Below are 14,403 nucleotides of genomic sequence, written 5' to 3'. Positions count from 1 at the left end.
GGGAGGCAGAGGCAGGCAGATCTTTGTGAGTTTGAGGTCAGCCTGGTCTACAAAGTGAGTTCCAGGGCAGCCTGCTCTACAGAAATAAATAAATAAATAGATAGATAGATAGTAAAGGGGATATTATCAGCCTTTTGTTAGAATTATGACATTAAGCTGACTATTCTTCAAATATGTATCTTTGCTAGTTCTACTAAATATGTGTGTGCATACGTTAATGAACAAGTTGAACCACTTTGATGTATCTTGTTCTATTATCCCAGTTAATAATTGGAAAAGCAAAAGGTCATTTATTTGTTCAAAAAACTATTCATTATTTACTGTTTACCTAAAATAAGTAGAAATATATGAAGGATAATTAGGAATTAAGGCCAGTGAGGCCTAGTTTGGAAGTTGGGAATTCCAGAGTAGGGAGTTAAACACGCAGAGGCAAACGTTGAAGAGGGTGTGTTTGAAAAGTGGCACTCTTATAGATTATACAGAGAGAACTCCCTTAGCCAGATTAGACTCTAATGGTCCAAACTTGTGGAGAACTCTCTGACACAATCCAGCCACTCAGCAGATAAGGTTACACAACACCGATTCTGTTCGACCTTTGTAAAATGAAGAGGCTTCTGAACTATGTAACAGCCAAAGTTCCTTCTATCTCCAAAGTCCTAATATTTTAAACTTCAATTCAGGAAAGGTCATAAAAATTAATATATTGATCAATAAGCTAAATTGTCAATGGAAAAATGGCAAACTGATATAAATGAACACAGTGTATGGTCATTTCAACAGTTTTCAGACCTGTAAGTTCTATACTCCATAAGGAAGGCAGCTGCTGGAGCATGCTTTCAACACACTTTAGCAAACTGTCATTTTATTTTCATGTGGTGTGAGACTAATGTAAGAAACGAGCATTTGTCTGATCCTTACAGGTTGGTTTCAAAGGTCTAGATGAGAAATCAGCTGGCCACTAGATGGTATCCCTGTAGCTTCACTTCTAAAAACTTCAGTATCCTGCACACTCTACTTAACCACAGACCTCATCATTCTTTACCATCACCTATACCACAAATTTCACCTATGTATGTGGCTTGCCTGCCTCTCTCTAGGTGTGTTATATCTTGGTCTTAACCCTTAATACTCTTAAAAGTAAAGTCAAATAGAAACAAAAGCATTTTCCTTATGTGTCAGAGCAGACTTGTCCAAATCACAAACCTCTCTCCAATGGAATCCACACAACAGTTTGCTAAGAACAGAAAGAGGAGTTTTTAAAAGTTTTAAAAATTATCTACAATCTCATCCATGGCCAGTTACCACATAGCTAATTCCAGCCACACAGCTGTAAAAAGAAGCTGACAGCCACTAGAGATGAACTACTCAATACCTTTCTTCACTACTAGTAACAGCAGGGAAGGGAAGGGAAAGGGACTAAAATCCATCATGAAGTAGCTTAGAAATATCTGAATCTCACAGAGATAACCTATATTGAGTGAGATTGCCTCACAAAAGGCTTTGGCAAATTTTAACATTTCTACAAAATCTAGGATGACTTCAGAAAATGAAAAGTAGTTTTCCAAAAATTTAAGAGAGAAAATTAGGTGTATCTATTCAGAAAACTACTTAACAATCTTGGTCGATGAACTATATTCTTTGTTTCATTTTATTTTAAAAGATATAAATTGCTTCTTGGCGTACGAAGAATGCAGATCAGTATTTAAATAGCAAATTAACAAGACAGCACTTGTTATACAATGCTACCCCCTTTCACAATTATGGTAAATTCTGTGTATCTAAATTGCTAAGTTATGATCTCAAGTTATCTTAGCTTTCATATTAATTCTGAAAAATCTAGTATAATTTTAAGGTTTGACAATGCAAACTCACAACTATAGCAGTTAAGGGAACTGTACAATATAAAATCTTTGTCTATAATTTTATCAGTGGTAAAAATCACTTATGAAATTAAATCAAAGCTTTATAGATTTGCCCCAACAAAAATTATCCACAGCAATTATTTTTACTTTAGCTCATAACTATAACCTTCGAAGTTCTATTTACTTCTTAAAAAGGAAGGAAATATATGCCTGGATGTACGTATGTGATAAATTAGACCCCTTTTTGAGACAATGTCCCACTACATAACCCAGGCTGGTCTGGAACTCATGGAGATCTGCCTGCCTCTGTCTCCAGAGTGCTAGGAGTAAAGGTGTGTGCCAGCACGACAGGTGGTTCTTAGACCTCTTAACACTATTCAGTTTTTCTGATTTGTAACATCTGCAAATAAGTACAAACTGTATTTAATTTATAAAAAGTACATTTTGGAATACTTTAGCTCACTTAAACATAAATACTTTAATTTTTAATAAATTGATTAAAATGTTACCTAAAATATCCAATGAAATTTAGCTTTTGAAATTGCACAAAAACCTCTACATAAGATTTCAATCTAGTCCCTTTCTGAAGCTTAGATAATACATATAAATGGAGTGGATTAACCCAGGTATTTATTATTATACTGTTTTATAGCAAAAAGCAATATACTAGAAAATATTTCTGCATACACCTTTTAATGAGTTGTTGCAAACACACAAGAAGTGACAGAAAAATCTCTACAGAATAGAAGATACATGCAGTACCTCCAAAATGCATAAAGTCCATCAGCACCATGAGAATATATTATCTAAACATTAGAAGAATTCAAATATTATCAGTGCTTAAAAGAGCCTATTGTCCATTACAGTAGCCAAACTTATCAAAATTTGCCAGTACAAAAATAGCTTCACAAACTGCTGATATTTGTTCTGAACTCTCAAAAAGATGATAGCAGTTATTTATCAATATAATACTGTATCACTGAGAATTAAAGTTATAATTAACAAAATAAAAATTTTAATTTTCAGTAGTATATTTCAGTGTCACATTCCAACAGCACTACAATAATAAAAAACTAACTACTTTTGAGAGAATTTTGGTTGTCTCAAATCTTATTAAAAAATCCAACCACTTATTGAGATGACACATTTTAGAATCCCACACAAATGACACCAGGAAGCAAACAATTACCTTAAATGAGAGAGGACAACTTTTTTTACACGCAAACATACAGGTTAGTCTATTAGGATCTAACTACATTTTAGATCCCGCTAGTTTAAGACTATGGTCTCAAATTACACCCTAAAAAGTCACTTCAGTTTGTCAATGAGTTTTTGTTCAACCTTAAGAGGATATTATCATTTAATTTAAAAATAATTTTTAAAGAAAAAAACAATTTAGAAAAGATTTAATAGCATGCCCTCAAAGAAATTAGCAAACATTTACTCTCAAGGTCTTCCTGTTTTACATCTCCTAAGCTTTTGAAAACATTTAAAGAAGTATATCAAAGAGTGTTCATTCCTCAAAACATATCTGATTAGACTATTATTGCATAGTATATGACAGAGACATAAAACAGTACTATAACACTTAATTAAATAGTACATAAGAGCCCATATGTTTACACTTTAAGAGTACAGTTCTTAAAAACCAAAGAAAGTAGCAAATGATTCAAGGTAGGGCATTATGCCACTAAATTAGGTAAAACAAAAACTGTCACAGCTTAATTATATTTCCTTAAAAGTTCAAGATAGTTTTAAGAAACTAATGTGGATGAAATTATGTATCTAGGATTTACTTTTAAAATAATACAATGGAGGCTGGGGAGTTGGCTCAGTTCGTAAGAGCACTTGTTGCTCTCATAGAGGATGAAGAGTCAGATCCCAACACCCACATGGTGGCTCACAACCATCTATAAGTCCAGTTCTAGGTGATCTGACACTCTCTTCTGGCTTCTATGGGTACCAGACATGGACATGCCTGCATGCAAAACACCCATAATTTTTAAAAAATTATTGTGTATATATTATGATATGTATACATATATACATATTAGAGCAGGGTCAGAAGAATTGAGCTATCAAATCAAAGTCATTACTAATGAGTAACTGGACCTAGGACACATAAACTAAATTTTAGGAATTGGTTTTCTCATAAGCCAAAGGCATGTGCTTTCAAACTGTGAAGCTTTACATTGTAATTCAATGTGTGTGCGCCCGCGCACCACACACACACAACACTGAAACACTACAGTGAGCTTCACTGATGTTTTCTACTTGAATCTTTTTTCAGAAGCCATGAAAAACCCATGAAGTTGATTTGAAACTACCACAGTTTGGAAATCTTGAATAATACCATCTCTGAGGATCCCTATCTTCTTGACAATCGGGAATTCTTACAGTAGCTGTAAAAAACCTACCTCCCATGAGAATCTTTTTTTCAGCCAAAGAAGCAGATGAATGCTGAATCATGTATCATTGAACTCAAAGGAATACTTTTATAAAATCCTATAGTTGGGAATTCTTAAGATAATAAAAAACTGTATGATTATAAAATGTCTTTAACATAAATTAATCTCCTAGGTTTTCTATTTAGAAAACTGTCAAATCCTCCATGACAAGTTATGGAAGTCACAGAAGCAATATCTTTAAGGAAAAAGTGATTCCCAATAGCCACTCAAAAACACAGGAAAAAAAAAGTAGATGAGGATCAATTTTAGGGAAGTAATATCAACATTAAGGATTAGTAAAACAGTAAACATTTAGAAAATTTTAAGTTTATAAACTAGAAGTATCTTCTACAAATGTTAAATTTAAAAGTTATTTCTAAATGCCACATTATTCAGTATAGATGGTTCAATTTAGGTGTTAAATTAAGTATAAAATTACAATCAATGCAGTTCAGTCTTTTAAATGGAAATGTTAAATATTACTTAATACAAAGGAAATTTTTCCTCAACTAAATTGTTAAGATATTTTAAAATTCTATCCTACAATATCATTTTTTATAATCAAATAATGTAATTTTTGTGATACTATCAAAGAATTGCAGTCTTGCTAAAAGACTGCTCACTAAATCAACATGAATATCTGGTAGTAAGATTGAGGGAATGAAAGTTTTCCTGAGTTCAGCTGTCTGCAGAGCTAGAGAAAGAAAGCACTTGCAGCTTACTTCAAAATCTCTTATTATCTTATGTATAATTAATATTAATGCATCCTTAATTCAAAATTTCCCATTTATTCTTAAAAGTCATTCCTGATTTCCTTCCACCTCAGTCTGATGTGATTCCTCAGTATTTATTGAATATGTTTAATCCTATGCCCCTATTATTTAATATAGCCCAATCAAAATTAATATTCACATAATACAGTTTGAAATATCTCACTTTGTAACTTTTAATCTGTCAAAGAATTTAATTTTCTAAAACTTGGCCCTTCCAACAAATGTGCAGTAAAAAGCATTCAAATAAGAGTAAAAATTAATATTAGGCAGATTACAGATAGCCTTTGTTAAAAAAAATATTTTCAATAGTACGATTTCACATTCCTCTCTACAGTCTAATAATAGCAGTGTGGTCAATAATTAATATAACTAGTTTATAATACATTTAGGATACACTGTATCTTTTAGAATACTGAATACTTTGATAAATTCAGAAGCAATTCAAGCTTTCTCTCCTGTTGGTACACAAAACAATCTGCCATTACTGTTCATAGCCGCATGCCTGGTCTACTGTCTTCTGTGAAACCATGCTATGCCACCTCTAGGACGATGGTAAAGCTTATACAATGTATAAGTCTTAAGTTACAAACATGAAAACAGAAAACTGGTTAACAAACGGGGTCTTTAAAAAATAGAAGGGTTTTATGTTTTGTTCTATTAAAAAAGTTTCTCCTATAACTAACTCAATTATCCCCTTTTCCACACATATCGGAAAATATTCAGTCAGCCAAAAACAATAAATTAAAGAAGTCTGACCTAGGATTTTCACTCAAAGGTTGTAACTTCAAGAGTTTCAGAAACCAAATAAGCGTCTACATTTATGCATCTTATTTAATCATGATTGCTGAATTGAACGTGTACCTATGTGCAAATGGCAATGCATTCTGAGCTGGTTCAGCCCTTGGCTCTGAGTTCTGTGTCACATCAGGTGTTCTTTCGTCATCTGTCCCATTGATGCTTTCTGGTGTTAAAGGAGACTGAAGATCTCCACCTGCTGATTCCTTTAAAACAACAGAAAGAGAGACAAGAGAGTAAGAGACTTTTAAAAACTGTTACACTTTTGTTTAAGAACACAATGTCATCTAAATTAATTGCTTGTGATGAATCAAATAGCAATTGAAATTTGAATTAGATTTTAAAGAAAGACAATTATTTTGCAGGAAAGCAACTAATAAGAAAATTAACCAAAATATAATTAAAAATTATAAAGATAGCAATTCAGAAAGTATCTGGATTAATTCAAGCAACTAGATAGAATAAATGACACACACAGAATTACTTCAGAATGAGTAATGGCAGCTGGGCACTTAAGAGGATGATGAGGCAGGAGGAGAGTGTCTTAAGGCCAGCTGAGCAGCACATCTCAGGAAAACCAAAGAATAGTACACCTACTCCAGGGTAAGGCGGGGTGGGGCACTAGTAGCTCCATCCTTCCTCACCAGACTGTACTAATTCTAATAAAGCCTGAAATGAAATTTCCTTAGTTTCATTCTTTTTAGCTAAACCAAAACAGGCCCTTTATTATTTAATAAACATTCACGAAAGACTCATTCTGCCTCATTCATACTTCAGTAAAACTGTCAATACCTCTCTTTACTGTGCACAAGTTTGACAGGGAAATCTGGGGGAGAAACTTCATGATTTTGATACATAAAGATGATAGAGTTAAGATTTCAGGCAAGCATCCCGGTATCCTCTGGTGTAAATTATTCCCTATGTTCTGTCACCATTCAGAGCCACCACTCTGAAATCCCAGTTCCTGACAACTGTAACAGTTCTTGCACAGGGCACAGTGTGTGCCCAGCATGGAGCGAGGCCATGGGTTTCCTCTGATTCTATCTGACAGGAATCACCTTTACTTTGAAGATACTGCTTCTGTGACAGCCGAAATTAATACTTTTCATAGAGGTTTTTTTTTTTTTTTTTTTAATCGAGTTCTAAATATAAAGTCTAGAAGACTAAGAAACTTTTAATTATGTTAAAGGCCTTTTATAATTCTATGTCAACACTAAAGATTAGCAAAATAATAAACATTTATAAACAATGCACCCCTTCCCTACCCCCCCAAAAAAACTGGGGAAGAAGAGGAATAGAAAGGAAAAGAAAAATAAAATCTGAATCTGAACTAACCCATATTATTTTTTAAAAAAGATTTATTTCCTAATTTAAGTGTAAATATATATGTTTGTGTGAGTATATGCATGTGACCACAGAGCCCAGAAGAGATTGCTGTACCCCTAGAACTGAAGTTACTTGGGGTTGCAAGCTCTCTGACATTGGTGCTGGAAACTGAACTCTGGCCCTTTGTAAGAACAATTAAGTGCTCTTAAGTGCTGAGCCATCTTTCCAGGCCTAATTAATATTGTAAGATGTACTAACAGATTGAAGCTGATGACTAACAGGTCAATCTTCATTCTGCTTATATAATTTTGCACCCAGTAACTGCATTAAATACCTAATGGGAGCCAGCTGTATTTGCCTTCAAGACTGTTTATGCCAACTGTACTTAGATAATTAATAATTAGATTAAACATTATGAAATTTGAAAAACTAGAGTGGTTATTTTAACTAAAACCAAATGAAATGCTTTAAAATATCTGAAAAGCAAATGGTTATAAAGTAAAATAAAATTCACAGGTGAATTAAACATATATAATACACTTTGTATTTTTACATAATATTGTATATACTACCATATATCAGAGAAATGATATAAAATAGGATATTCAGATATCTTTGCAACTGCCAAGGTTTAGCTCTATTTAACAACCTAGAATTCATCTCTCTGCCTCCTGCCTTCAGATGCAATGTATCCAGCAGCCTCACGTTCTCTGCGGTAATGAACACATATCCCTTTGAATTGCAAGCCAAAATAAACCCACCTTTAAAAACAAAAACAAAACAAAGCAAAAAGCCAACCACAAAACTGAAGAAAACTTGCAGAGAAGCCAGGAAAGTTAAGCTCACAGTTGATCTCTTCAGAGCGAAAAGACACTTGGCTAATCTCCCAGAATCGTGGGGAACATGTAGTTTACAACCTGGTGATCCTTTGCCACCTGTTGAACCAGGTTCTGCCCACAATGCTCAGAATATTACATTTGTTAATCCCAGACCTTTCCTCCTAAAACCTTGAGCACTGCTTCTAGGCCATAAAACTCATCTTTGTGAGAGATTTCATTTGTACTTTACAACTGCCCAAGTGACTTTTATGTTATCTTAGGGCCAGTTCAAATTCTGACTCCCACAGGGATTGTTTACTTTAATCATTCTCCCTAGACCTTATCTTGAACACTGTTTCTAAGTTAACAGAATAATTTCAGGGATGAAGCCTATGTACTTTGCAAAGTTTCAATGTAAACATCTTGAGTTTTGTGTACCCACGAGATTGAGTTAATTGTTATTTGAAAACTTTTTTCCAAAATTGTGCTATGCTTAAATATGGCAAAACATACAAGCTGATGTCGGACTCTAAGAAATCTTGGCCCAGCACTGGTTACCTAAATCAGGCTGAACCAAATTTCATTCTTCCCTCACCAGCATTATTTCCCTGCTGGCTTTACAGCCTGCAGAGACCTCCCACAACAACTAACTGTTGGTTTACTTAGTCTATTAGAATCAAAACATAGAAGATAAATGTAGGGTTCAAGCCAACAGCACATTCAAATATTTTAGATTAAAATATTGCAGAACTAAAATTATTGAATGTTAACATAAAAATTTTAAGTAAGAATCCTTTAAAATGTTTCCTCACATTTTCCGCAACAATGGGGACTGATAGGGCCTCCTGCATATTCAGCAAGCACTGGATCACTGAGCTACAGCTCGACCCTGTTTTTCACTTACTGCTATGTTAAGATAGGATCTCACTCATTTAAGTTCTCCAGACTGGCTCTAAACTCAGTCTGTAGCCCCGACATACTTTACAATCCTCTTGCCTCTATCTCCAGAGTACCTGGGATTACAGACCTGTTTTTCATGTCTTAGCTCTCTTTCTTGATTAACAGATCAACTGTTGGTTTTGATTCCAACAGACAAAAAGAGCCTGTACCCTTCATTCTCCTGCACTCCAATCTGTTCCACTCCCTTTCTACTGTTCTAGACTTACTGTCCATACATACTAACAGTAACAGTGCTACTTTGTCAGGCTCACTCTAGCTTTAATTCTCTCCATACTAAGGCAGAAGTATATATAGCCTTAGTTCAAGAGTGTAAGAATATGAAGTGGCTAACTTCTGTCTAAATGCCAGATTCCTTTCATTTCAGGGTTTGAAGGTAGATGGAATGACTTGTTTATTTATAGAATCCCTTACCTTAACCAGTTGCATCAGTATTTCCTGAAAAGGAATCAGAAATACAAATATCTGGGTTTCATCTTTGACCTATTAAATAAGAAACTATACTGTGCTTTAATAAGTCTTCAAGAGAATTCTGATGTATGTAATGCTGGTTGCTGTTTGTCAACTTAACAAAGCTAATCTTCTGAGAAGAGGGGATCTCAATTAAGAACTGTCTCTATCAGACTGGCCTGTAGGCAAGCCTGCTAGGCATTTTCTTGACTAACAATTGATGTGGGAGGGCCTAATCCACCGTGGGCAGTGCTAACTCTAAGCAGGTGGTCCTGGTCATGTAAGAAAGCAACTTGAGCAGATTATGAGGAACAAGCCAATAAGCAGTACCCCTCCTGGCTTCTACTTCAGTTCCTGCCTCCAGGTTCCTGCCTTGATTTCCCTCAATGGACTGTGACCTGGGATGTGTAAACCAAATAAATGCTCTCCTCTGCAAGTTGCTTTTAGTCATAGCTTTACCAAAGCAACAGAAATGCTAAAACACATGGCATCTATGTTTTCCTAACAACTGTTATGTGCCAGACACTATTTAAAGACTTTGCAATTGTTATTCTCACCATTATAACCACATCAACAGCAACAGGTGCCTATATTTCCTAAGAATGTACTATCTATAAGCATTTTCTAATCCTTACTGAAGTCTCACAACAACCCTGAGAATATGTTGGTCTCATTCCTATTTTTCGTGTGCAATCCCTCCACCCCCACTTACTCGCCTAATTCATAAAGCTAATAAAGGTTAGTGCCAAGATTCAAACCCGGCTCTAGCATGCACACCATTCACTAACCATGAGTTGCCATCATCCTTATCATACTCACCTCTCTCAATAAAGTGATATAATATTCATGCTAAGATGTATGAACACACTTGAGTTAAGTCATTCCTCCAGTCACAGAAAAAATACTAAAGTTTGTCTGACTTGAAAGTGTTTATGCTTTGTTTTGTGTTTTATTGTTTGTTGTGTATTTGTTGAGGTAGAAGGGAAAGGAAAGTTCAGAGGGACAGAGAAGCAGAGGGAGGGAATAAAGAAGGGCACATGAATGTTACAGCATGAGGGTTAGGGTCAAGAGTTGGGTCTCTCCTTCCACCCCGTGGGTTCTGGGGATCAGTTCTAGGCTATCAGGCTTGCCCAACAAGTGATTTCATATGCTGAGCCATCTTGTGCTCCCCATGTGGTTTTGTTTTGTGGTGTTGGGCATCTAGCCTAGAGTCTGGTATGCAAGCAGTCTCTTTCTATCACTGAGCTATATTCCCATCCCACACTTAAATATTCTTAACTAATGTAGCATACCTCCTCAAAATTAACGGTTTTGACCATCTACTTTCACCAGTTATTCCATTTAAATTATTCCATTCAAACAAAAAGAAGCATTAGATTGTCACAAATGCAGGGAAGAGGAGGAAGGGGAAATTGTTTTTTCTACTTTTCTCTCTGACTCCCACAGTTAATAGGCTTCAAATATTTGAAAAGATAAATTAAATCTTTTCAATGTATCTCAATGCTGATCAAATTAAGATTATTCATTCTTTTTATATCATAGCATTTTCAAGTATGATCATCTTTTCTATATCTGTTTGATCAAACCAAAAGCTTAAAGACATTCCTTCCATCAAAGACAAGAAATTAGCTTACTAACTTATGGTTTATAAGCAATTAAACACAATGTTAAGTTATAAAATGGTAACTAAATACAATGACAATGTATCTTTCACTACAATTTTATTGATATTTTTGTGTATTTACATACTGAAATTGCTTTTTGCTGTATCTTTTGGTAACAACAAATTCATTCTCCTAAAGAATCAAAATTCCCAATACACATGGGCACATAATTTTAAATGGCTTTTATGCTTAAAGGAATCACTGGAGTACCAGAGCATTTGAAAAAGAGATGCAACACAGTTTCACAAAATCACCCACATTATCCCAGGTTGCTGCAAGTAAGGAAGAATGGGCTTTGGTTTCTCACAATACTCATTTAGTCTGTGACGAAAGCACATTCAGCAGAACTCTTCTAATTAAAATAAAAATGAACTCTTTATATTTAGTGAGGCTTAGCAAATAGATGTAAGTAGATTTTAAGATCAGGAAGAATGTTTTAAATTTTGTAATGTTTTGATTTTTAAATTATTGTTATTTATTATTGTATGGTGGGGTGATGCACAAGCTATAGCAGGTATGTGGGGTACAAAGAACATGGGTATTGGGGGGTGCACAAGCTATGGCAAGCATGTAGGGTATAGACGACATGGATGTTGGTCCTCTCCTACCACCTTGTGAGTTCTGGGGAGAGAACTCAGGTTGTTAAACTTGCACATAAGCAACTCTACTCATCACAACTATACAATATGTTGTAACAGTCTGGCTAGATAAACTATTTCTCTCCCCTAGAACTAGCCAATACTTAGAGAAACCAGGAGCCTAAAGGGGAACAGGCCTTTGATGTCAAACTAACCATGCTAGTATCAAACAAACCAGTTTTCTTTATTTGCCTTGTACTGCAGAAACATATTTCTTAGTCTTAATCACTCCAGAGTTAGATTAAAGCCAACAGAAACTGAGAGCCTATGAAATTGATTAAACTAGCTAATCCTAAACTATTTTTATTGTTCCTCCACATGAAATCCCAATAGAAAGTCTGGCATAGATTTCCTTTGCTCTTTCTGCCTCTTAACTACTCCCTTCCTGCTTTCCCTTGTGGGTCTTCTTGGTGTGTCACACCTAGCTTCTAGGACATGAATGCATTTTTGTTTGTTTTCTGAGCCTCTCCTTTAGTTCCTCTAGGTGGCCAAATTTGTCTTACCATTACCTGCATAAAAGAACACGAACAAACACACAGGTGATCATCTTGTGCTTTTGTTCTTCTGTTGTTAGGTACTGTGTTGGTTTGAAAGAAGATGGCCCCCAAAGGGAATGACACTATTAGGAGATGTGGCCTTGTTGGAGAAAGTGTGTCATTGTGGGGGTGGGCTTTGAGGTCTCCTTTGCTCAAGCTTCTTTCGGTGTGACATTCAGCTGACTTCCTGTTGCAAGATGTAGGACTCTCAGCTCCAGCACATCTGCCTGTATGTCGCCATGCTCCCCACCAAAAGACTGAACCTCTGAAACAGTGAGCCCCTCAATTAAATGTTTAACTTCTTAAGAGTTGCTGTGGTCATGGTATCTTTTCACAACAATAAAAACTCAAACTAAGACAGAAGTTGGTACCAGGAGTGGAATATTTCTGTTAAAGGCCTGACCATGTGTTTGTTTGGAGGAATATAGACTTTGGTACTTTGGGTTTGGAAAGCAGTGGAATACTTTAAGCACTGCTTAAAGGGCCATACTAGGAAAACCATGGAATATGGTGCTAAGAGTTATTTGAACTATCGGAGGCTCACTCAAGAGGATTCAGAGAACAAGAACCAAGTCTGCCTACACACCACCATATTCCCCACCATAATGATAACAGACTGAACCTTTGAAACTGTAAGTAAACCACTTCAATTAAATATTTTACTTTTTAAGAGTTGGCATGGTGTCTCTTTGCAGAAATAAAAACTCAAACTAAGACAGGTACATAAAGGTTATCTGGGTTAATATTGATTTTTAAAATTATTCTTATAGACAATGATATATTTTCTGCCAGAGAATAATTAAACAGTGTACTTCTATAACTACTTTGGTAATTAATCTTGCCATCATTCCAAGTTTCACTCTGGCATAGAAGATACGAAGGTCTGAAGTGACGAAGGCTCACCCATAAAAGCAGATCAATGACACCCACCTGTGAAGGTGTACTGGTCAGTTCCATCTTCTCCTGTGACTTCTCCTTTGCAAGACGAGCAGCTTCTTTAAATTCCTGAAACTTTTCTGCAAACTGAACGCACAGAGACTATATACATTAACCAAGTAGCAGTATGCCACAGAGCCCATTTTTCCTTGGTTTTCCTTTATTTTCTGAACTGACTCTTACATAAGCAGCACAGCCTCCCAACAAGCACAGCTTGAAATATGAAAATGATGGGAAAAGAAGCCTAAACCCCAAACACTGTACATAAGTACTGTAATAAATCTTATTCAAAATATCACCACATAAAGAAGTTAGAATTTGGTCAGGCAGTGGTGATGCACACCTTTAATCCCAGTACTTGGGAGGCAGAGGCAGGCAGATCTCTGTGAGTCTACAAGAGCTAGTTCCAGGACAGCTTCCAAAAAGCCACAGAAAAACTCTATCTCAAAAAGCAAAAAAAATAAATAAATAAATAAAAATAAAGAAGAAGAAGAAGAAGAAGAAGAAGAAGAAGAAGAAGAAGAAGAAGGTAGAAGTTGGCAAGTTGGTTTATCTATATTCTCCTCTGGTTATTAAGAAACAATTTATTAAGACTCATATGAGTCGGTAGACAGGCATATATTATGCTTTTTTAAAAAGTTACTAAGTATCTATTTGTACATCCAAATACTAAGAAAAAGCTTTTAACTATTAATAGAATATAAATAATGTCTGTATTATATATCATACAGATATATATCATTATATTTATGATTATCATTAACAACTAAAAAACTCATTAGCAAAGAGTTCTAAACTGCCAATTCAGTAATAGAAAGCAATAATATAAAGTTAAAAAAGAATAACATAAAAGGTTACTAGGATGAAAAATTATTCATGAAATGCTAATTCTTAGAAACCCCTTAGAACCCTGTCACACACAGTGCCTATTTGTTCGGGACATGGAAGCTATTCTATCACTATATTCAGATGGAGTAAGGTGGGCTACAAAATAAACCTGAAAACTTTATTCTCCATATAACTTAAAACACCCGTTGGATTTGGCAATAAAAAATATGAATTATATCACATTATTCAACATTGAATCAAAACTCAAAAATGCTAGGGGTTACAACTAGTAAACATATTATAACTTGAAGAGGAAAAAAAATTCTTAAAACATAAAAGCCATTCCCAGACACACACCCCAAATAACAAATAA

At 35.0% G+C, this 14,403-nt stretch overlaps 1 protein-coding gene across 1 annotated transcript in view; it reads right to left on the bottom strand.

Moving 5' to 3' along the window:
• Homer1 (homer scaffold protein 1) overlaps positions 1-14,403 on the bottom strand; it is a 101,298-nt gene that overhangs the window by 43,288 nt on the left and 43,607 nt on the right. Inside the window, exons 4-5 of the mRNA XM_027401723.2 lie at positions 13,197-13,289; positions 5,944-6,083 (exon numbers count right to left, since the gene is read on the bottom strand). Of these exons, the coding sequence (XP_027257524.1) occupies positions 5,944-6,083; positions 13,197-13,289 (233 nt within the window). The remainder of the gene's footprint in view (positions 1-5,943; positions 6,084-13,196; positions 13,290-14,403) is intronic.

Source organism: Cricetulus griseus, chromosome 2 (genome assembly GCF_003668045.3).
Source record: "Cricetulus griseus strain 17A/GY chromosome 2, alternate assembly CriGri-PICRH-1.0, whole genome shotgun sequence".
NCBI lineage: Eukaryota > Metazoa > Chordata > Mammalia > Rodentia > Cricetidae > Cricetulus > Cricetulus griseus.
The sequence above is the reverse complement of the archived record's forward strand: the minus strand, read 5'-3'. Positions and strand labels throughout refer to the sequence as shown.